Consider the following 25,914-nt stretch of genomic DNA (forward strand, 5'->3'; position numbering starts at 1 on the left):
GCGCAGAAAAGCACAGTTCACTAAAAACAGCACAGGTTAGGGGGGAAAAATCACAGAACTGTACAGTAATTGATTCACATCAATATTTGTATCATTATATAGCCATAACAAATCACATGGCCACGAATGATCAGTACATGATAAAAAGTACGTTTCAAAAGAGGGAATGGGAACTACAAATGACCTTTGGTCTGAAAGAAGACTATATACAGGAGGGCGTTGAATAGTTTTACAGAGCTGTCAGTGCTGCTGCAGTCAATCAAACCATGGCCACACAACAGACCCTTCTGATTATTGGAATATTTATTTTGGTAGGATTTGATGGATGTTTATCTGTTATTCCTGGTAAGTGCTATTCCATAGCTCGAAATACAATTTTTTCTCCCCAAACAAATTGAATCAATCAATGTTTCTTTTCTGGAATCAATTCAAAGAGGAGGAGCAGAACCCAGACTTTTGGTATGTTAAGGGTAAAGAGGCTCTTCATACATCCCTCTCCATGAAGCCCAACCTGCACCGTGCTAAAAATCTCATTCTCTTCCTCGGAGATGGTGAGTTAAATAGAAACTAGAATTTCTTGTTTTTGCATTGTTCTGTTTAATAATCTAGAATGTATTGTAGAATTTTAGCCACAAAGTATCCTTCTAGTCATTTTTTGTAGATTTTGAGAATTTGTCAACATTTATTTGCAAATCACAATAAATCTTAAATAAACACTGATGAACTTCTGACCGTGTCTGAATTTTGGGTTGCAGTTCTGCAATGTAAAGGTCCGTTCACATCAAGAGCTATAACTATAAAGATGAATATGGTGATAACTGTACTTAACTGATAACAAAGTCTGATTTATCAGACAGTTGACGTTGCATAGTTTGCCTTGTCTTTTTAAGGTTACATGGTACAATTTTACAAATAGCAGTCCTAAAGGACAGAAAGAAAAAAATAAAAACTGCACAGTGGCTTTAGATTAGATCATCAGATTGTTTACTGTGAGATCTCTTAATTAGTTTTACATATCGTCCCCTTGGAATTATAAGGTTCTATCTGCATTCCGAGTAGTTTTGAGATATTGAGCTTCAAAGTTTTTGTGTTCCATTCGACTGTGTAGATAGAACCTTATTGTTTTTCAAATAAAAAGTCCCATAATGTACACAACATTAAAAAAATCTATCGCACAATGTAAATAAGCTGACACAGAATAAGAATATGTGAATAACTCAATTTTGACAAAAATGTCAGATAGAACCTTATAATTCCAAGGGGACGATATTTAGTCATAGTTATCAAATGTTATAAAACTTATCAATAGATAAGAAAGTAGTGTTTTCCCCTGAGAATTAGACTTTGTAAATTGCAACTTGTGAGTTTATATCTTGCGATTTAGACTTTTGTTTCTTGCAATTGGGAGTTCATCATGCAGTCAATTTTTTTTATTCAGGGGAAACATGCTTCCATACAGTATGCCTTGTTTACTTGTGTGCCTTAAAGTTGTGCAATGTGTTCTTTTTGACATGTAATAAGGCATGGGAATCAGTACTGTGACCGCAGCCAGAATTATGAAGGGACAGATGGAAGGGAAGACTGGAGAGGAGAGCGTCCTAGCCATGGATACATTCCCTTATCTCGCTCTCTCCAAGGTGAAGAAAACTCACTGGCTAGGTTGATTCATAACTGATTGATAGATCCAAATACTCTTTTATAACACTTTTGTTTGTTTTTGTCCCCGTGTAGACTTACAACGTCGATCAGCAGATGCCTGACAGCGCAGCAACAGCCACTGCATATCTCTGCGGTGTGAAGTCAAACTATGGGACTCTGGGTCTCAGTGCAGCTGCACGCCGCAAAGACTGCAGCTCCGCTAAAGGCAATGAGGTCAAATCAATTCTGCATCAGGCAAAGATGGCAGGTAATGGCAGGGAAGACCAAATACCAGGACAGTTAACCCATTAATGCAGCACTTTTTCATTCAGAGTTAAGCAGATGTTCATCTCATAGTTAACCATATGAACTCATTTTGCAATTCTTTTGAAATTTATTTTGCATGTGAAGAAGATGATTTCAAAACGGCAGAATTAGGGACTTGGGGATACATATCGAACACACATATATTTAAGGAGGAAAAAATAAAACTTGTGGTTTTATGTCTTATAATTGTGATTTCATATCTTATAATTTCAACTTCAGTTCCGTCATTCGTGACTTTATTTCTTCATATTTCACAATGTGACTTTATATCGTGATACTATTTGTGACTATTTCTCATTTAAACTGTATGCCTCGCAATTTCAACTTTATGTCTCATCATTGCAACTTTATTTCAGACAACCTGAACCTTATATGATATAATTTGATCTTTTTTCACTTAACACTTTTTACACGCAACATTATTTCTTACAATTGAGATTTTATATATTACAACTGCGAAATTATTTCAAATTTTTCCTTATTGGCGCATTGTCACAAACCTATACTAGCTCATAATTTACATTTTATTTCTTATCATTCTTACGATTGTGACCATATCTATATATTTCACAATGTCACTTTGACGCATTCCCACAAAAAAAAAATTATCTCATAATTTAAACTTTATTTTTTTATCATTCTTACGATTGTGACTACCGTATTTTCTGCACTATAAGTCGCACTTTTTTTCATAGTTTGGCTGGTCCTGCGACTTATAGTCAGGTGCAACTTATTTATGAAAATTAATTTGACATGAACCAAGAGAAATGAACCAAGAGAAAACATTACCGTCTCTAGCCGCGAGAGGGCGCTCTATGCTGCTCACTGCTCCTGTAGTCTACACTGAAGACACAGAGCACCCTCTCGTGGCTGGAGACAGTAATGTTTTCTCTTGGTGCTTGGTTCTAAATAAATGCTAATTATAGTCCAGTGCGACTTATATATGTTTTTTTTTCCTCGTCATGACGTAGCTTTGGACTGATGCGACTAATACTCAGGTGTGACTTATAGTCCGAAAAATACGGTATACCTATAGTTCACAATGTCACTTTGACGCATTCCCACACACCTCTATTATCTTCTCATAATTTAAACTTTATTCAATGGCAACTTTATTTCCATATCGTACAATTTGACTTTATATCTCAATTGCGACTTCTTTTGTCTTTTTAATATCTTCATAATTTCAACTTTATTTCTTATAACTGTGACTTTACTGTATCTCACAATTTTCACTTTATATTTCAAAATTTTAACTTTATATATATTTTTTCTTTAATCCAACTTTATTTCTCCTAATAACGACTATGAACTATTGACTCATTCTCAAACAGTTGAACATTGCTACTTTGAACCCTTTGTACCTCTACTGATATATTTTATTGGTTAAAGGATGAGTTGAGGCTGATCTTATCTGTGACAAAGCTAAACAGTTGAAGGCAGTATCAGTTACGTAATTTGCTTATAATTACCTTGGACTGGTTTTATATTTTGCAGGGAAGTCTGTTGGCATAGTGAGCACGGCACGTGTCCAGCATGCATCACCTGCCGCCAGTTACTCCCACACCCCTGAAAGAGGCTGGTACAGTGATAAAGAGCTGACCTCTGAAGCCATCGCAGGTGGATGCAAGGACATCGCATACCAACTCGTCCACAACACTGATATTAATGTAAGTTCCTAAACCAGTAAACCGAATTGAACTGTAGGTAATCAGTCGCTGACAACAGTCTCGATTGTGAAATCCCTCTGTTATTTTATTGTAGGTAATTTTAGGTGGCGGAAGGCAGTACATGTTTCCCAAGGAAACGGCTGATCCTGAATACCCTACAGTTACAGGGAGCCGAAAGGACAAAACAAATCTAGTTGATGTTTGGTTAAAAAAAAGAAATGTAAGTCAAACCTCTCCAAAAATATTGAAAATGTTTTTTTTTTAAATCCAAGTCAAAATTTGTGCATATGTTTGCGAATCTCATCCATGCATGTCCATATCCAGTTTGTCACAAGAATCAACCTGTCATGACTGGCAGGACATTTTACACAGTCTCCAATGCGTCCATTCCCATTCCCATTCATTTCAATGGCAGTTTTTGTTGGTTTACATATTGGTTAAGTCCATTTGTGCTCTGTGGAAGAAATGAAAGTCTTTAGAACAACATGATGATGAGTAAAATTTGGACAAACTACACCTAACACCAAACAAACACTTTTTTTTCTTCTTCAGAGTGCCAAATATGTGTGGAATAAAAAAGATTTTGATGACGTCAAAGAGGACAACACTGATTACTTGATGGGTAAGGCCTCCTCTTCCATTTGGTGGGAAAACATCCATCTGTTATGTTGATCTACATCCTAAAGTATAACATTTCCGTCTGGTTCTCAACCTTTTTGACTTCAAAGCTCCCCATTGTCCACAACAACATCCAAATGGCCTTATGTCTTGTTAAATGTATATACTGGAAAGGCATTAAGCATTAAATGTTTGCCCAATCAAATATTTTATATTTATCATAAAATTGGCAATAGAATTTTACTGTTTTAATAATTGACATGACTCTTCCACGTCTAGAAATTACACTTTTAAAATGAGGCTACTTTATATAGGTTTTTAAAGACTCCTGGGAATCCTGTTTCTTTAAATAAATAAAAAAAGTTGAGAGACCTGAATTAAAATAGCTTACAGTTGGACCATAAACCATGATGAAATTCTCAATGGCTTGTACAGCTGTTTAATATTTTGATTCATCATTAAATCTGTATTTGATCACAGGGATTTTCTAAACTCACCTAAATACTGTCCAATGTGAAGCAATGTTAGTTACACTCTCACGCAGGCACAGCATGCAGCAAAGGTTTTGTTTTGAGGGAAAACATGGTGGAAGAGAGTGAAAAGTGGTTTGAACCATCTGTCTTCACAAACATTTCTGTTTATAAGCACATCTGTGTTTTGTTTATGGGAAACCGCTCTATTTCTGCTGTTCCTTAAGCGCCACCTGCTGTCTGACAGTCAATATACATCCTCATTCAGCCCCTCTGCGCTTTTTCTTCAAACCAATGCAAAAAATCAGACCAACATTTTTTTCACTGTTATATATTTTAATGGGTTGGTTGATGAAAAGATAATGAGCACTCTTAAGATCTAAACAATCTTTATGTAAGGTATCTAGAATCATTGACAGAGCAGATAAAATGCTTATAATCATTCATCATTTTGCCTCATGTCTCTTTTCTTTAAAGTGGTTTTAAGTCTGAAATGTGAAGCATCATTTTAAAACTTTGTTAGTACATGCTAGTAGAAAACATATCATGTAGTTGTCGTGTAAAATCTGGCCATTGTTGTTGATTTAATGCAATGTTATTAATGTTTCTACTGTTGTTGTAAATATTACAAACTTAACAACTTTTTTTTTTTTTTTTTTTTTTTTATGGGAATCAAAAAAAAAAGAATGTTAAAATAGGGGTCCCCTAGAAAGGTTGCAAACCACTGGTCTATGTCATAAAAACAAGTTATTTTCAATAGTTACTTGAGCACATTTCTTGGTAAACTGCTAATAAAAAAATATACATATACCCTATTTCAAGTTTTAAGTCATGTTAAATGATTTTATTGCTGTGCTCAGGACTTTTTGAGCCAAAGGACACCAGGTACGAGCTGGAACGCGATCCTTCAATGGACCCATCGTTGACCGAGATGGTGGAAAAAGCCATCAAGATTCTTCGCAGAAACCCGAAAGGATTCTACCTTTTTGTGGAAGATAAGTTGATATCATGTCTTGTTTCCATTGCGTAGCCCATTACCTGTGTTGGGCATACTTATATTTGTGAGTTTATTTCCTGTACGTGGGAGAATAGATCACGGCCATCACGCAGGGCAGGCAAAGTACGCTTTGACGGAGGCTGTGGAGTTCGACAGGGCCATTGCGCGGGCGGCTGAGCTGACGAGTGAACTCGACACCTTGTCCGTGGTCACTGCTGACCATTCCCATGTGTTTTCCTTCGGTGGCTACTCTTACAGGGGCAATCCTGTGCTAGGTACGCACATGCAAAATTCATCAATGAGCTGCTAAAAACCAAGCTCTCTTGTTTGTCCACACCTTTTGAAATTAAATACTGACAATGGCTTGAAGGGATAGTTCACCAAAAATGGCAGTTCTGTCATCTTTTACTCAACTTTTTGGCATTTCAAACTCGTAGGACTTTCTTTTGTTGTTCGGAATCCAACCAACTTTCACTCTACGGGCAAAAACTGTTAAATACATACTTCAATAACATGATGGACAGTAAATTATGATATATATATATATATTTAAATGGGGTTATGAATGAGCCATTATTTCTGCCTAAGCTCCAAAATATTTACCCAGTAGAAATAATAATAAAAAAATCTCAGTAAGAACAAATCTGATGGTATTATGGGACTAAGAATGACTCATTTACCTTTTTGTCTTTAGGCGTTTCTTATTCAAAAGCTGAGGATGGCAAGAGATTTACTAATGCACTTTACGGGAACGGTCCAGGATACCAGATTGTGAGTGGAACTCGTCCTGACATGAATGAAACAATCTCAAGTAAGTTTTATGAGTTTAATTGTTATTCCCCCAGGTGCATAAGAGCATTTTTAAGAGCATGGCACAAGCTCAGTGTTATGGCAATGCAGAACCCCATCTTGTGGTCATGCGTGTCACTGCAAGAAAATCAAACAAAACTCTTTTCTTTTGCATTAATGGTAGAATTCACCAATAAATAAATACATAAAAATTTAAATCCTTTCATCAAACTGTATGTCCCTTTCTTCAATGGAACACAAAAGACCGAACTCTTCCATAGTAATCCATACGATGAAACAAAGTAAAATATAAATATTATATGAAAAGCAGTAAGTTTAAGAACTAAAATTAAAACAACAACAACAAAAAATTTAATGTATATTATAATTGACACATAACACAATGACTAAAAGTTAAAATTTAAAATGGAAACATATAAATAACAGCCATTTCAAAATATTAATGTGCACTCCAAATTCTGAGTATTTTTGAACTGAAAAGTTATTTACTAAAATACCGTGCATTTGAGCATGAATAAGATTGAGTGCTGAAGTCTTTTCATATCATATGAGGTCTGGAGAATTAGAAAATAGAAATTTAATTGTACTTTCATGGTGCTTTTTTAATTTTCTGTATAGCTCATACTGTACAAGTTTAAGTATGAACTTTTTTTTTTCTTTTATGGTGAATTAATAAATAACTGTATAATGTGATGTATTACTATGTGACTCTTTCAGGCAGTGATGAATATCTTCAGCAGGCTGCTGTGCCTCTAGATTCAGAAACTCATGGCTCTGAGGATGTGGCTATTTTTGCCAAAGGCCCGATGGCGCACCTCTTCCACGGCGTCCAGGAGCAGAGCTACATTCCTCATGCTATGGCTTACGCTGCCTGTCTTGAGCCCTACACCGACTGCCACGTAGAACATACACAAAACTATGGCGTCTGCACTGAGTTCAGCCTCGCGGTTCTGATGCTGAGCTTGCTCTCCTCACTCGCCACACTAATGCAATGTGACTAAAGCTTTTTATGTATATTTAAATCACAATACATTTGCAGGTTTTTCGCATTCAACTGCAACATTTAGACAACTGAGGGGCAAGTTGCATAAGTTCTGCACTGGATCTGTGTTTGCAATGAATGTTGGTTGAGATATGATCTAGATCCTCTGTGAGGACATGGATAAGTGTTGGACAAATGTTGATTAATGTATCCCAATAAAATCTGCCAAATCCTAGAAATGTATTCATGACAGAATCCAAAGAATCCACAAACAAGCATTGCTTTAATGGACAAATGGCCTTCTGGCATTGAAATTGCTGTTATAGGCTTATCTTGAACAACATACTTACATTAGGCGCATTTATGTAACATGCATGGATTTATGTAACATGCATCCAGACATCAAGTTCTGCTGGATTTCTAATGAAAGCCAATTTGAATTCTTGTCACCTGAGAAGATCCGGTTTTTGCCTCACTAGATAGAAACAGATGATTGCAATATTGAGCAAAAGGTCTTAGGGATACATTTACACAACAACATAAGCATTTTCGAATTTGTATTATTCATGCCAGGCCAGAAGGTGGCAGTCACTTAAAATAATAATAATAACTGACCCTTCAAATATTAGATATTAACTATTAAGTTAACTGACAAAAGTTGTTATAAGGCAATGAAACACCTAGTTAGTAATGCTAGTTAATGTTTCTACTATTCGTAAACCTTTTGATATGATATTTTATGAATAGCAACAAAAAAAACAAAAAAAAAATGCAATGAGGAAAAACAAGTAAATAAACAACAATAACGAATTCTATTTGCAATTTGGAAAATTCCTAAATTCAATTACACGTCTAAAAATATTCTTCTTGATGTACCATCCATCCCTGTAATTATGACTTCTCAGCTTCATTTAAAAATCACATTCTCTTGCAGCACAAATGCAAATATTTACCATTGTTCGTGAATTTTCATGGCCGAAATCCAATCAGGAGTTTCCTCATGGAGATATCGCAAATTCATTCTTTGCCACTAGGTGCCTCTTTTGTAGGTAAAAAAATAGCGGTTTTCCCATAGGGTTTTCTTGATAACGCTGTACACAAAGCAGCACTGCGCTCACAAACGCTGCTTTTGTCTGCCATTACACAGGCAAGATGAAATGAAAATGAGATCAGTCACAGCAGATTGCATCATGCAAGGGAGGCGTTTGGAAAAAAATAGATCATTGAGTGAATTGTTTGGGAGTCGTTGAGCAAATAAAGTAAAAATAAATGCATATTATAAGACAGTGAAAGTGTTTTTTGACCTTGCATGCATTTCAATCTGGTATTGAGGACTCCCAAAACTAAAATATGAACCTTTCATAACCCATAATAGGGGCACTTTAAAATAAATATGGTGGTTAACTCCATTATCTTGGAGGCGAGGGTTAATGCAAGCGGGAGAAGCCTCATGTTTCGGCTATCACATTGTTTTTTTTTTTTTGTAGCTTTAACACCATCAAACAGATTAAAGCTTCGAATCTTCTATTGTTTCTCTATGGCGCTGAAACAAAAACTGATACTCGACTGCTATTGGCTCATGTGCGTTCGAGGGGAGAGGCTTACCGATAGGTCAATTCCGCGGGAAAACCGCGCACTTGGCAACACTGAATTGAACGCATTCTACAGCCTCGTTTACAGTCCTGTAAAATATTAAATATAGCGCTACCCTGACTGAGACCTATTCATGTCCATTATGATACCTCTGACACATTTATGAGATACTCGCTGATAAATCTGATAAAGTTTACTTAGGTTAAATGCACAAGAAGGACTCCTGTTCTTGACCTCATAGACCCAACAAACATGGCGACGGTCGCTTGACACGTTAGAGTTACGTTTCTATAGCAACGCTGCGCAACTCTCGCGATAACAACGACCGCGAGACTGACTGCGGCGCCCTATTTCCTTTCCTCGCTGTAAGTGTGAGGGCTACAGCAGAAATCGAGTCATCAACCATCACAAATTTTAGTCACAAGCAGCGTTCAAGTTTTATTTGTAGGCGAGCAACACACCAGCTGTTCACAAGGTAGGCCAGGGTGTAGTTTCTGAAGCGCCCCGGCCTGTTTGAGGCGTTTGTTTGAGGCGTAAACAGTGTAAAAGAGGAGTTGTAGGAGTGTTTGACGGTTATGGCAGCATCGCGTCCCGTTAAAGGGATCCTGAAGAACAAATCCAGCATCAAAGCCCGAGCAGAAGAGCCAGTCCAGGACACCCCAGAACCAGGAGCCCCGTTCAACTCTGAAGACGACCAAGAGTGAGTATCGTAACTAGTCTGTAAAACCGCTTACATCAGTCAGAAAGGGCGGCCGTAGCGCCTGTCAATCAAACTCTTAACATGATGTCCTGAACTAGTGTAACGTACTTAACCAGTCCTCTAGGTTGAGTTTAACTGGTTTTCTCTAGTTGGAGTACTGGGTTAGTAGCTTGGGCTGCTAATAGATTAGCCACTGACCTGTCATGTTACGCAGAACCATCCTGCTGGATTGAACACAAGTCCATCCAGACCTCTTCTTTACTAACCAGATGCATTACAATATGTCTTTGAGCCTGTTATTTACATGCACTGCTCAATGGTGTACGTAAGTTTAAATGTGTGTTGTTGTTGTTGTTGTTGTTTCATTGACAAACGTATACATTATGTAACAATGACGTTAAAAACTCTTTAAACCGTATTATTAAGAATATTATTATGCGCAGACGTCAAAATTAAATATGATTTAGGACATTGGGATTGTTAGAAATTTCTTAAAATAAATCTCAGCATATTAAAAATATGAGTAAGTGGGATTTTATTGATTGTTACGCATTAACTGGGCGAAAAAACTTCCAAGAGCATTCGTAAGACTTATTTACTTGTTATAACCCCACACTTTTCTTACTTTTAAGCCAAAATTCTGGTTTAAGTTCTAGTTTTTATTACCCCCCTCTCTCACTCTCTCTCTCTCTCATATATATATATATATATATATATATATATATATGTGTGTGTGTGTGTGTGTGTGTGTGTGTGTGTGTGTGTTTTACAGGGGTTTCTTCTGCTCATCAGGGCTGCATGTATTTGATTAAAAAATACAGGAAAAAGTGTAATATTGTGAAATATGTTTCTATTTTAATATACATTAAAATCGTATTTATTTCTGTGATGCAAAGCTGAATTTTCAGCATCATTTCTCCAGTCTTGAGTGTCACATGATCCTTCAGAAATCAGTTTAATATGCTGATTTATTATCAGTACTGGGAACTGTTGTGCTGCTTAATAATTTTTTGGAAACTGTGATACTTGTTTTCAGGATTCTTTGATGAATAAAAAGTTAAAAAGATGAGTATTTATTTAACATCTAAATCTTTTGTAACAATATACACTATCGTTTAAAAGTTTGGGTTCAGTAGACTATATTCTTTCTTTTTTATTAAAACTTATTCAGCAAGAATGTGTCAAATTTATAAGAAGTGAAAGCAAATATTTATATTGTTGGAAAAGATATATGCAGATATATCATATAATATAAACACACTTTTATACTTTACAATATTACAGTATTTTTAATGAATGTAGAAATGTATGTGTGTGTATATATGTAGTTTTTTTTGTGGCCTATCTCCTTTGTTTAAAAGTTATATCTGATTATTAGACCGTCATCAATCTGTAACCGTTAATCGGCGAGAGCCAACAATGAAGAGGGAGAATGTGTGCGCTGTGTTCTCAGATCCTGCTGAATAAATACAAAATAAAAGTCCCACCTCAAACACATCGACAAAACATGAAAACTTATCAGCTGATACAATATCAGAAGAAAGCCAAATATCGGCCTTCATGACATATCGGTCAACCACTAAATATATACCTACAGTACAATAAAATTAATATTTCTCCATTTACATACTTAAAATTCATGATTATTATAACACACTACAAATATCTTAATGTTCTAAACAGTTAAATAAAACGGCAATATCTGAAAAATGGCAAATATTGGCCGATATATCGGCTTTCGCGACATATCGGTCAACCACTAAATATATACCTACAGTACAATAAAATGAAGCTTTTCCATTTTCATGCCTAAAATTCATGATTATAACACACTACAAAAATCTTAATGTTCTAAATAGTTAAATAAAACTAATATTAAAGGAATAAAAAACACTTGAAATAAACACAGACTAAAATTAAATTTCCGCAACATTTTTACTATTTAAATTTAACTTAACATAAAACATACCATACCATATTTAACATAAAACAAATTAAATCGATATAATAAATTTTTTTAAATGAAATTTAGCTAGAATTTCAACTAAAATACAAAAAAGTAATTTATTTGTGTGTGTGTGTATATATATTTATAACAGTTCGAAAATATGTGTAAAAGTGTATCAGTGATTCTAAAATAACACTTGTTTTTAAAAATAGGCTTGTTGTTGACTTTTGGGTTGAAACGACTTTCCCAGCATTGATATCTTTTAAATTATTTATTTAGTAATTAACGAAAATCTAAAACTATTAAACATTAAGTCAAACCAATAACACTTGTCCTGTCAGTCTGGCTATCATGAAACACAACGGTCACTGCAGATTTGTAAAATTAGAAGAGTGATTTTCTGCCTGAAGGGGCGGCTCATGTTTAATCTGATCTCATTCACTTTGACATTCACTCGTCCAGAGACACTCTTAGGAGTCGTGAATGTGTGACTCTCTGCTGATGCACTTTCTTTCTTTCCTGGAGGTCAGAGAAGTTCTCATGTCAAGGATGCGACCAAAATAATGCCGGTCACATTTCCGTGTTAATTGAGCTGACTGGCTTTATCGATACTCGGCACATGTATTGATTTGTGCTTTTAGGTCAACCAAAATGTTATGTTCAGAAACTTAGATAAAAGGAAGTCCTAAACATCCTGGTTCTGGGGAGCTTGTTTTGTCAGTATGGCTCGTGTCGATGTATGTAGGTGTGCTTTTTAGCTTGGCAGCTTCCTCTGCCTCCTGTTCCTCTCTCGCCAGAAGACATTGTTCTTGAATCCAGCTCTCCCACTCTTAGGAAAATAGGACACACTGTAAGAATGGCACTTATTACTGAGTTCCTGTCCTGTGAGACAGCTGAGCCGACTGCAATGACACTAAATTAGACGCTATTTAAAAAATTAATTAAATGATGCACCTAACTGCTCGATAGCTAAAGTATTGTTCATTGTAGTATCATATTATAATATTTCTCTTGTCCCACAGCAAACAAAAAATGAAATGATGTCAGTGTTAATTAAACATTTTTAATGAAATAATCTAATAACAGTGTATCGGACAAAACGGTTGAACAGAGGCAGTAAAGTAATATAGACAAAGAATGGGATTTGGGATTTACATCGCTGTCAAAATAAACATCAGACAAACAGTAACTTAGCGGCAATGGCAACAATGTATAAAATGCCAAATTTTGACTATATATTGGAATTGACAATATATTGGATAACCACTAATAATCATCTTGCTTACTCTGATCAAGAGAAACTACTATTAGTTTCCAAAATATGTCCCTTTTTTACATCTGAAATGAGCTGTATTAAATAAGTCGCTTTGTGATAGAAGTTGCTCATTTAGATTCATACCAAGTTTGTATTGCACATTAACTATATGTTGGTAATTTAAGTCTTATTGAATAAATTAGGACAAGTTTAGGTTTGGCATTTAGAATGTTGTTTATAATGAATGTCTCTTCAATTTAGGTTTGTAACAGAATTAAGTTTAAATGATTTACTGCAGAGTGGTAAAACTGGATGTCAGATGACTTTAATAATGCTTAAACTTTATATTTGTTTATTTTTGGCTAGTGATTTTTGCTGTGGTATCGAAATAATTGAAATAGAGAATTGTAAAATGTAATTGGTATCTAAAATATTGGTGTCATATAAGCTTATTTATTCTAATAATTATAATTTATTAAGATAACCACCCAAAAACAATGATAACGGCAACTATTTTATTGTTTTGTGGCAGTGCCAGTGAAACAAATGAAAACAAAGTAGCCTTAAAATATTATGTAGTAGGGCTTTGAAAAAATACAAGGGCTTTAATTTGCAATTAAACAATTAGGAACAGGTGTTTTTTTTTTGACAGTAGGCAATTTTTTATAATTTCTTTTTTTTCTTTTACAAAATATATATTTATGCATTAAGGATTTTTTTTTTTTTTTGAAATTTAAGTAGATTAGCATTTATTACAAAACCTAATGTATTTTAACTACAGAATCAGATTCATTGTAATTTAACATTTTGGATTATATATTTTATAGTGGATTTATGTGATTGACAGATGGAATAAATTAGTATCACATTTTTGGAAATTGTTCAGATTCTTTGATTCCATCTTACGGATTTCCAAAAACATTGACTAAGTGTCTTTGCATTTTACTCTCTACTTGTTTCTCCTCTGTATTTGTCCCATCTTTATCCTATACGAATACGAGGGCCTTATTTTCCTTACAATATGTTTTGTTTCTCAAACATCTGCAGTAGCAGGAGAGCCATGATTCTTTGGCAACCTTTTTGTTACTTGAGAGATCAGGAGGATATCCTGTACCAGCTTGTAGATCTTATTTTTGCCTGAAATTATTATTTTTTTCTCCAGGACTTTTTCACATGGTGATATAACTGTTTAAATTCTGTGTTTTCACAGCATTCGGGTTTCCTAACTGCAGACAAGATCCTTGTGTTGTGCTTGCTCTCCAAATAAGTCACAACACACCACTCACTCATGTACTGTTTTTCTAACCAATGATCTTTTGACCTCTACTACATGCAACCGTGCACTGTATGCTCCCATGTGATACAGAAACATGAATGAAACTAATCTCTAGGTTATTTAGTGAGGGGACGTGACCATCTATTCTGCAAAGGTTAGCATTGCTCAATTGGTCCTTGGTCCTGCTTTATGTTCATCTTTCTCTCTGTAAATCTTGCACCGATTTCATCCAAGACCATCCAAAAATAATCCTCAAAAGAACAGTTCTTTTGAAATGCTATAGTTAAAAATTGCCATTTTAAATCAGGTTTAAGTAGGGATGGGTACCGAAACCCGGTATTAAACTGTCCCCGGGGCTAAATTATGAAAGACCATTGTTTCAGTTAGATCGGACGCTATCGGTTCTGACAAGCTAGTTTTTTCCAGGCGCGTCCGCACCGCATCGAGTTAAAAACATATCAACTTTTCAGAATGCCGCAAGCGCACCGCAGGTCATGTAGCTTCCTCACCTTTTCCGTAACCACGTTGAAAGCTCAGCCAAGATGAAGGAACAGCTGATCATAGCTGTATGTGGATTTGTAAATTTATTTATTAGCAGAGCTACTGCAAGCAGTTTAGTGCTGCAAATCCATTTATCCATTGCTGAAATCTCCACATCTTCATGGAGAGAGCAGGTCATGGTTGCTTTTTAGGCGCGATATGTGAATGGCCCCTAACACAACATAAAGTAACACAACACAAAGTACCAATAAGAATACCGTTAAAGTACCGGACCATTAAGCAGTATCGGTAAGAGTACTAATACGGTTAAAACCTTAACGATACCCATCCCTAGGTTTAAGTGGTTTTCCACAATGGCTTTGTAATGCAGCACCTCATCCGAACGCTGGTTGTGTAACTGTTCTTCTTCCATGTGAATTGGCACATTTGACTGCTACTGCAGAAGCATTAGTGATCTAGTCTGCAGCGTTCATGTCACCAAACCCACTCGCAGGGTTTTCATTAGACTATAGAACACAGTAAGAATAGATTTGGACTAAGAAAGTCATTGGTTTAAAACTAAAATGTGAAAGATTGTGTTTTATTCTTCAATTCAAAATAAATTTGAAATTGATTCAATAAAATAACTTTTCTCAATAAAGCCATCTCAACTCTTCATGCTGGTATTGGCCACATAATGCATGAAATGCATTGTCCACCGTTTGAAAGGCAGTCGGTTGAAATTAATTGTACTTCGTGGTTTGCTTTACAAATCTGCACTTGCACTGCTCTTGAGATATGAAATTGGCCCTTGTCTGTGAGTCTTTTCATTTGTCACTAAAGTCTTGGTATATTTTGCAATGTATGCCACTTGGTGCTATTTTTTGTGTCCTCTGTTTCCAAGGTGGTACTTAATGTTTCAAAGTGGAGCAGAGTCCTCCTTTTAAAGTAGCATATCTCAGTGGGAATATTTGCATCAGGGCTAATAACTAATCTATAATCGTATGTTAAGCTTTGTGTGTCTGTCTGTTCTTATAGGAAGAAATCACAGAAATGGGATGAAATGAACATTTTGGCCACATATCACCCGGCAGATAAGGACTATGGGCTGATGAAGATAGACGAGCCCAGCACGCCGTTCAACAGGTAAGCAGCACTCAAAACTGTACATTAATGCTGTTTAGAATATATCTGTGTAAATAAATAAATTCTAATGTGTTTGTGCTACTTCGTGGATTCAGGAGTGAAGCTGCCACCACCCTATTAAATGTAAAAAGAAAATAAAATGTGCTTGTTAGAACAAATTGGATTGAGTGGATTTTCTAACTAGTAATTAAATGGGCAAAACAGTACTTTAGAAAAATAAAATAAACTATAAATAACCTTTTCTAGTAGTCAGGACTGTGCACTGTGCAGAGAAAAAGTCCAGAAGAGAGTCCAGTTTAAATTAGGGACACACTGATATGGAGGATAAGCTATAGAATGCACTGCATTAATTTAAGCTACAGTTTAAAGAACAGAAATTGTTAAAGATCTGATCTCTTGCTGAGGCGGTATGAATTGGGAATATGGGTTGTTCAAAGTGTTGCTCTTCTCTCTGGATATGTTACTGCCCTGTCTGCAAAATACAAGAGCAGCACTGAGGGTGCAACTCAATATGACAGGGCAAATTTGGGGAACAGGTCATGCTGTCTTTCTCCCTTCGGGCTATCGGCCAAAAATCTCCTATCCCTTTTAGGATGGTGGGCGATGACGAGGATGAGGGGGCGCTCAGCGATTCGGAAGGGAACACAGTCCTACCCGGAGAGGACCTTGCTAAGAAGTAAGTGATGCATGAATGCTATCTCTGATATGGATGGAAGAGTAATGGAGGGATTCTCAAAATGTTTTAGGCTCCAAAATTTGTGACACTCCACCTATACTCCATCCATATCACAGAATCTCACAGCAAAGTCATAATTGTATGAAACAGCTTATAATAGAAATGCTTTTATAACTTTAATATGGGTTTTCTTAGTTTAAGATCCAAAATCTGTGTTTGTGCCAAGAGCAAAACCAGAAAAACTATGCATTAAAAGGCAAGTAATTTTTTTTTTTTTTTATAAAGGCATGAAAAAAAAAAAAAATCTAAACTTCTCAAATAATTTAAATAAAAGTTACACAAAACACTTTATTATTGTAATTGTAATACTGATAACTGTGGTTTTTACTTTTGAAGTGCTGAAATAAACCCCATTTTTACTTTTGTGTGTTAAAACAATGCAATAGTGGTGCTTTCTTTTTCTATTTACATTACACTAGATGAAACGGAGTCTGTGCACAGAGCCCTCTTTTATGAAAAAAAAAAGGAAATGCTGTTTACACAAAGATTAGGCTGCTTGCACACTAGATAAAGCTTTGACAGAGCATTTGATGTGTAAAAACGCACAATAGCCATTTAAAGCTATAATAAGAGTCGATTTGAAAATCAAGCAGAAATGCAGCAAAATCTATTTCTAAAAGCAATGTTTGATAACATAATGGACCACAACTGTCCTGAACCTTTGTATTTTTTCTACCATGTTAGTCTGCCTTGACATCAGTGGTTTCACTGTGATGGAGTGCGTTTAAGTAACCTAGCTCATTAAGATACAACAGCTGTGAGAACAGAGTATTTGTATTATTTTTAGTTTTTCTTGCTTCCTTGTTAGTTTAATGTAGTTAACAATACATGATCAACCAGAAGTCCGAACAGATGTCACGTCACAGCCTACAGGCGAATCAGCGGTCGCAGCAACTCAAGCAGAGCTGCTAACCTCTTTCACAGACTGCTTCTGTTTTGAGTTTCACTCCAACACGCTGTGTATGTGCTGTTTTTTTCTAATTTGTTTTCAGAGAGCAATAGTATATGTGGCCACACATTTATATCAACCAACCTTATTTCTATAGAGTCCATTGAACTTTTGCAAGAAGTTTGATTGACAGGCGATCTAACCAATCATAACCCCAAATCTGCCGTTTTGTTTTGTCCGATAAACAAACCAGCCAGGAGAGTACATTTGCACTTTACTGGACTTGAACTTGAAAAATGGTGTGTATTGACGTCTTTCTGCTGTTGAAACAAGATACCTTATGATATTCATTCATGTTTATTTAGTGCTGCAATAGAGCTACGCGATTAATCGTTAAAAATTCCTAATCACGATTCAAACACCCATGCCATCCCATTTTTAAATGTTTGATTAAACCTTTGAAAAAAAAAGTCAAATCGGATAATTCAAATCTGTTTATGCTGCTGCTGACACGGTCTTTTCAACTACCGTATTTTTCGGACTATAAGTCGACCTGAGTATAAGTCGCATCAGTCCAAAAATACGTCATGATGAGGAAAAAAACATATATAAGTCGCACTGGACTATAAGTCACATTCATTTAGAACCAAGAGAAAACATTACCATCTCCAGCCACGAGAGGGCGCTCTATGTCTTCAGTGTAGACTACAGGAGCACTGAGCAGCATAGAGCGCCCTCTCACGGCTGGAGACGGTAATGTTTTCTCTTGGTTCATTTGTCTCGGTCCTTGTCAAGTTAATTTTGATAAATAAGTTGCACCTGACTATAAGTCGCAGGACCAGCCAAACTATGGTACACACTATTATTTCTGTCTTACAGTCATTCATATTACCACAGAAATACTGGGACGGAAGTTAATAGTTACCTTTAGTTACCATTCTAATCTTTTTGTATTCTATTTTCTTTTCATTTATTATACAAATGATAAAAAAGACCTCTAACACTAACTTGCTCTATTCTTTTTCTATTCCATCTGTTTTCTTTTTATGTATTATATTATTTAAAAACCCATGCTACGTGTACTGCATTTAAGCTAACTGAGTCTTGTTATAAGCACATATATATATATATATATATATATATATATATATATATCATTGCTCTTTTGTTTTTGATTGCTTCCAATGTCCTCATTTGTAAGTCGCTTTGGATAAAAGCGTCTGCTAAATGAATAAATGTAAATGTAATATTGCAGCAATAATATTTTGCCTCACACTATTTTGTGAATCGTGGGAGAATCGTCAACTCTTTTTAAAATGTATTTGTTCACTCTGTGAGAACGTGATGTGTGACATCGCAACAGTAACGCATGGGGGTGGGTCTTTGCGCAGTGCTGGGAAAAGTTACTTTCAAAAGTAATGCATTATGATATTTCGATACTCCAATAAGTAACTAACTGCATTACTTAGTTACATTTTATGGAAAGTAATGCATTGTTACATTTACATTTTGTCACTTATGCTGGGCTTGTTTAACATAAAAAAAAAAGTCATTGAATAAATGGGAAAACAAAGTAACTTGCACTACTTATTTGAAAAAGGAACAATGCAGATATTTTTGTTGTAAATCAAAGAGTTTTGATACTTTAAAAGTTACTTTTAAAAAAAAAGTAGGTACTTGGCATTAACTGTAATGTGTTTTGACATAAATGCAAAAACAAATGTGCTTCGATGTCATTGATCTCTCACTATTTGATTTAGTATTTTTATTATTAGGTGACCTATTCATTTAAAACAACACAGCGACTATTGGATTTTATGTAAGAAGTCCCACCAGAATGATTATAGATTTTCTTGTCCTGAGAGGAAGGCACTTCAAGTCTTTGAATGAATAGAAGAGGTCCATTTTAATGCCGGGTTCGGATGTTTAAATCTAGATGTGTGTCTTTAAAAGCTCTGAGATGGATGTGAGTGAGTGGTTTGTCTGCCGCAGGCCTGTAACTGAATCTGAAGCTGATGTTAGCGTCCAAGAAGAGCATCCCAAGCCTCCTAGTAATATAACTTCTCTGCTTTAGTCTTCACTTTCTTTCTCCGGCTGTATCGCTGCTGTCTCTTTTGTCATCGTCGTCCTCCTACTGTGTCGTTCTTTCACCACTCCGTCTCGTGTTTCCCTCAGGCACATGTATTTTATGCTCTCCTACCCAGCATTCATTGGGGTTACTCTGTGTGTGTGTGTGTGTGTGTGTCCGGTTACTCCTGAGAGATGCTTTCCTTAGAGATCTGGTCACATTAACTGTGAACAACTACAAAGACCACCAGGGTATATGAAAAACTTTCTTAATAAGCTGCGCTGGGTTGTGTTTTAATAACATTAGCTATTAGCAATGAGAAGGCCATCCGAGTCAAATTTAATTGAAGAACTTACTGTTCCTTTTTTTTTTTTATTAGCTGCTGTCAAGTCCTCCTGGTTAGTTTCTACTTCTAAGTCGTCGATATGGATACAGTATGATGTTCATAAAGTGACTTTGGTTAGATTTAAATGGATGTTTTAGGTAATAAAATTTTTATTTATTTTTATTTTTTCACTTCATGAAAGACAGCAAGGTTTTTAGCATTAGTGCATCAGCACATTAAGTGTGTAATTTTCGCTTTTTTGTTTGTTTTATTTGTATCATTTAATTAATTTGATGTACTAAAATCAACATTAAAATTAAACTAGATAAAAAAAACTAAACGGACATTAAAAAACTGTCAAAAATGCAATACAAATTAAATTAATATAAAATGTAAAACATTTATAAAAATAAAAAAAAGCAGAAAATATACAAATAAAAACTTTATATTATTATTTCATAATATTATCTTGACACTTAATAGAAATCTGTCTGAATCCCTGACTCTTTCTGACTTCTGTGTGTCTCAGGCTGGCGGCAGCGGCAGCAGCAGCGGAGGAGGAAGACGCAGGATCTCGCTTCATGGAGGAGCCGGACGAGGAGAGCAGTGAGGAAGAGGAGGAGGAGTTGGGTCCGGAGGATCAAGGTGACCGACACATGTTTCTCTGTCTCTGCTGACCTCAGACTCACCTCGGTTTCATTTGCACCGTCAGCCAGCGGCTCAAACACACACTGCTCCACAATCCTGTCTTCGGTCTCTTTTCCTCAGTTTTCTCAGTCTAATGCAGGGTTACACAATAAAGTGCTTACATATAGCGTCGTCTAGTGAAAGTCCAAAATATGTGTTAACACAATAATAATTTTGAAACCACAGCAGAATCAAATATCCTATTGATTGCTCTCGTTTAGTCAGAACTAGTGTTGTCAAAAGACCCGGTACTTCGGTACCAAGTCGGTGCTAAAATAATAAAAATGTGATGGTACCAGGTTTCTTTAAGTACCGGTGGTACCGAGGACCTGGTCAACCTGGTTCTTGACGCATACTGAGCTATGATTTACGCGAAGCAAAAAACGTGGACGGTATCTCAAAATCTAGTCATGAAAATGAAACTTACATTTTAATATGGACAGTCACGGAATTTGTCAAATTTAGCATAAATTAATCAAATCAAATCTCCATATGGACCAGTATCTGTAAGTGTTAAGCCGCAAAAGTTGGTTGAAATCTGAATTCTGCAGACCGGGTCAATTGTATGAATGAATGAATGGTTTGTTTACTACATAGACTGAAGCATGTGACGCATGCAGTAATGAGGGACATAAATACATAAACAACATCAGCAGAACTGTTCTGAGTCACTTCAAGTATTTTACCGTTTCATTTGAGTAAAACCAGTGTCAAAATAAAAGTTAATTCTTACATAAAGGCATTGTGCTAGAAATATTACTATTATTTAGTAGAATGTATGTGATGCTGCTACTACTGTTGAAAAAAATTATAAAACTTTCTTTTTTTTTATAGAAATAAATCACAATATTTCTTACATGTTTTAATTTTAATAGCAAATCCCAAAAAATAAAACGTTTAAATTTCATTAAGACAAATTAAGTTTGGGTGAAACTTGTTTACTGTTTTTCATAATTATATTACATGTAGAAAAAATTACACAATTGTAAATAAGTATAAAGAATGGCATTGGTTTTATTTTTAATTGGCATATTTTTGTGTTTTGCTTTGGTACCGAAATTGGTACCGAGAACCGTGGTTTTTCACTAGTATCGGTACCGAATACTGAAATTTTGGTACCGTGACAACACTAGTCAGAACATTTTAAAAACTGATATATGAGTGCTTTTAGATAGACAGTGTAAAGAAATACTGTTTGAGAGAAGCAGTCAATCAGCGGGAGCGTGCTGAAGTTGCATCGCGTACCCTGTCAGTGTCGTGCGCTTGATTAGCCCTTTGTTGTGATAAACAGTAAAGTCTGTTCTGCTGAATTCAATTTCTGTTTTGTCAAACGGGTATTGAAAAGGTTAGTATATCCAGCGACAGCCTTCGTGTGAAGACTGAAGTGTATAAAGACAATAGACTCTACCGTGCGAATTCACCATGCAGGGACATAAGTATCTCTTTTCATTCATCCTCTCTTCTGCACCTTGTTTTTTATGACAAGCTCTTACTCTCAACACACACTATATAGGCAGCACAATCCTAACAACCTGTGCACTTTTGCCTACATCTGCTAATACACTACTTTGTTTACCGCATATGGACAATACCAGAGACCAACAGAAAAACAAAGCAGATTTCATTACATCTATTACTAAAACATCTAATTGTTAAATTCCCAGTGTCCTACCTGTAATTATTTTGACTGGACGAGTGAAAAATAATACAGTGTAGTTGAAAAGACTCTTTGTGAAGCCATAACTTACCCAAACATGGTAACATTCATCTATGCCAGCAGCAGCACAAACAGATTTAAAAGCTCTGGTCTTACTTTTTCAAAGGTTTAATGGTCACAAGCCAATATTTGTCATTTACAAACGGGATCTCATGGGTGAATCAAGATGGCGATCTTTTACCGATTAATCATGCAGCTATAAATAAAGCCGCACATGCAGTATTGAGTCTGATGTACTGGTGTATTTTGTGTGGAAGGAGAGCAGTGGATTCCTGTGTCTAGAGCTCTATGTGTTTTGTCTTTCCTCAGCCAGAAAGAAGCAGTTTCAGATGATGAGGAAGATGCATTATAATGAAGGTATGAACATTAAACTAGCTCGACAGCTCATCGCCAGCGAGCTGGAAGAGGAGGAAGACGAGGACGAAGAGATGAAGGATGACACGGAGACCGAGGACATCACCGTCGACCCCCCACAAGATGGTAAATGAACTATAGTTGTATAAGCAGCCGTATGTGATTCAAGCTGCGGCCACACTAGAGTTTGAGCATGTGAAATTGTTTGTGGTATGACGTCGAATCACAAATGTAAAAACATACAATCTACTCCATGTTCCTGCAGTGCAGCAGTTTTAAATTAATGTACTTTTAAGTCCGATAGGAGGTCACATGGTATCAAGTGATGCGAGTTCACAGGCCAGAGTTCACCAAACTTGAACTTTGGAGCACAGCGAAATGTGAAACTGTTCCTGTCTGATGCATCTGCATGTGTACGCATGGAGGTCAAAGGAAACTGAACTGGACTGAACGCCCCTAAACTCTATTGACCTGCGCTGTTCTGTACATGTAGTTTAATAATAAAAATCTGCACGCAAACAGAAACTTTCACATGCTCCGAGTGAACTATGATGCATCGATTGCATGTTGTGTGAGGATTTTTTCACTTTGTTGAAAGAGGAGTCTTCAAGCACGGTCTGTTGACCACTAGAGGTCCCTTGAGATGCCGGAAGGGCTTCCAGATGCTCTCTAGAGATCAGTTTAGGACAAACTACTTCAAACAGAGGAGAGACTTTGTTTGTAAGCAGAGCTTGATTAAGTCCAGCACTGCTTTCGCTCAACTTTGAATAAACCCTCAACCCGACATATTTACCCTGTTTGATCCAGGAGAGCTTGACTTGTGAAATAATAGGAATAATAAAAGCATTTATAGAATTTAGAGTTTTAGTGCCAAGAAAAGATTCCACAAAATTCTAAATTCCAAATATGTGTAATAAATGTGTACTAAATGACACGCATCACCTCAAAAGTGTGGTGAAAAAACAAATATTCGAGGATCACGTGCGACTGGAGTAATGTTGCTGAAAGTCAGCTTTGATCTAATGAAATGAATAGTAACTCCTCCATCTCTTCCAGCAGATTCCTTGGATTCATAAGGATGTCAGGATGTGTCCCTCTGCTCATGCCTTGTCCCATGAACGTCTGGAAATCGGTTCAGCTCCAGGATCCCCCTCCACCCAGTGTCCCCCCCCTGACATATCACCCAGCTCCCTCATTTGCCAAAGGTTCACTGTCATACCGCTAGAAAGGAGAGTGTTATCCTAGCGCTCCAGCCCTGGACTCCTCTGACCAGTTCCCCACTGTCTGTTATTGGTTTAATGTCCTCTGAACAGCATGCTCTCTGCTCGGGGGGCACAGATGTGCTCTTGGGCTTCGACACACACCGCTCACACGAGCTCTGCTGTATGCATGGCTTCTCAAAACCATGTTTAATTAGATTGGCACTAATAGTATAAAACAGGAGAGTATTACAGAGCTAGCTAGAAAACTACTGATCAGCAGAGCGAACCCTTTTGGTTGTCTCTGCAGAAGATTTTAAAGGTGCGCAACGGTTTTGACACTTACTGAGCTTTCTTTGTGTTGATTGATTGCCTTTTTTTTTTTTTCTAAACGCTGAGGTTATTCGTTTCTGTGATTTACTGAAGAACGTAATTATCCTGTAGTACCAAAAATAATGATTTTGACACCTTGACCCAGCTTGAAATCGCAGTTGTTATTCTGGTGTATTTATCAATTTATAGTCATGAATACTCGCACAATATATATATATATGTAGGTTGTATAACAAAAAAAGCTAAATGGGTGAATATTGCAAAACCTGACAAGAACATGTCTAGGCCATATTTTGACTTCAAAACCAAAAGAGAGAAGATGTGTGATTTTTGCTCATTACTTTAATCCCAAATTATCGTTACTTGAATGCAAAACGACTCATTACTGTAATGGAAGAAAATGCTCAGACTCACTGCTGTAATATATTCAAACACTAAATACTACTGTAATGTTAATTACCATAATACAAAATCATATTCTGGCCCTGTACCATAATGCAAAAAATATATATAATAATAGAGTAAATAAATATAAAATATTCAGGCTTGTTATAATAAAATAAATACTCAAAAATGTTCTGATTTACTGTAAAAACTATTGTGACTCATTACCAAGATGCAAATAATAATAATTTTGACTAATTACCAAAATTCTAAAAAAACAACAACACCTCGCTTTACTGTAACATGAAAACCGATAATAAAACAAACAAAAAAACATCCAGATGCATTACATTAATGAATAAATAATAAAATATATGAAAACGTTAGTTCGTATAAACTTGATTCGTGTATAATTTTAATGAAGGAACCAAATAATAAACACATTTTTGTCCTTTTGATTTACTGAAAACACATTCTAATAACAACAATAAAGAAGCTCTTGACAGGTCTTCTGAAATTCAACCACATAAATCGAGACGATGCATTTTAGGCTGTTTATTGTCCACATGAAGACGAGGTCTGTTTCGGAGAATCTCCTGTCGGTGTGAATGTGTTTTCACTCGGCCTGCCCTCGACTGAATGATGGCAGGAAATGATGTAATCTGTCAAAACTGTGCTGGACACATTGAACACAGGAGCGCTTTGCATATTTCTGAATTGGTTACCAGTTTTTAATGAGTAAGGATGAAAGAGGTCTGGTTTGGTCCTGAACTGTCCCATCAGTTATGGACATGCATTCATATTTGAGTAAGTCAACTATAGTTTAATCCTGCATTCATACATCACAAGTGCTTTGATTTTATCATTATGTTGAATTAAATTTTTTCTTCCTCATACGTTCTGAGTAATTTGACCATTTCTGTGTCCAATGTATTCTTCCCCAAGATCGTTTGTTTCTTTTCCTAAACAGGATTGTCAAATGAAAATGTACGTATTTGTCAGTGATTAAAATGTTGGTATGAACTTGTTCTGTTGACTTTGTTTTTTTTAAGTAAAGAATATCATGTTTTTAGGCTTGCTTCAACCCGCGGCAGCACTGTTAAAGTAGCGCGAAAATCCCTTTCTGTCCGCTGTATAAATGCACGCGCTTTTAGCCGTCGGGTGGATTCTGATTGGTTGGCAGTGTTTTTATCATTTAAAAATTCTAAATTGATTTATTTTTTTATCATCCTTGTCCGTGAATTATCATTCTTTGATGTCATTATAGCTGCAGTGTGGAGGTTTCTATTCCCATAGACAGAGTATCAAAATT

The 25,914-nt window shown here is 36.0% G+C and overlaps 2 protein-coding genes across 3 annotated transcripts; both read left to right on the forward strand.

The window, feature by feature from the left end:
* The first annotated feature begins 223 nt into the window (after positions 1–223).
* Positions 224–7,747, forward strand: LOC113039773 (intestinal-type alkaline phosphatase-like). Its single transcript, XM_026197861.1, has 11 exons — positions 224–345; positions 435–551; positions 1,522–1,637; positions 1,732–1,906; positions 3,463–3,635; positions 3,730–3,855; positions 4,188–4,257; positions 5,584–5,718; positions 5,804–5,995; positions 6,415–6,531; positions 7,248–7,747. The coding sequence occupies exons 1-11, from the start codon at positions 267–269 to the stop codon at positions 7,529–7,531; spliced, it is 1,584 nt and encodes a 527-aa protein (XP_026053646.1). The 5' UTR covers positions 224–266; the 3' UTR covers positions 7,532–7,747.
* Positions 7,748–9,433: 1,686 nt separating this feature from the next.
* Positions 9,434–25,629, forward strand: LOC113039774 (protein phosphatase inhibitor 2-like). Of its 2 annotated transcripts, none has more exons than XM_026197862.1 (6): positions 9,434–9,805; positions 15,803–15,910; positions 16,503–16,586; positions 20,458–20,573; positions 22,642–22,812; positions 23,743–25,629. In XM_026197862.1, the coding sequence occupies exons 1-6, from the start codon at positions 9,681–9,683 to the stop codon at positions 23,760–23,762; spliced, it is 624 nt and encodes a 207-aa protein (XP_026053647.1). In that variant the 5' UTR covers positions 9,434–9,680; the 3' UTR covers positions 23,763–25,629. The 2 variants fall into 2 exon arrangements, with proteins under 2 accessions (XP_026053647.1, XP_026053648.1); XM_026197863.1 differs by having other exon boundaries at positions 23,746–23,877.
* Positions 25,630–25,914: the final 285 nt, after the last annotated feature.

Source organism: Carassius auratus, chromosome 22, assembly GCF_003368295.1.
Source record: "Carassius auratus strain Wakin chromosome 22, ASM336829v1, whole genome shotgun sequence".
Taxonomy (NCBI): Eukaryota; Metazoa; Chordata; class Actinopteri; order Cypriniformes; family Cyprinidae; genus Carassius; species Carassius auratus.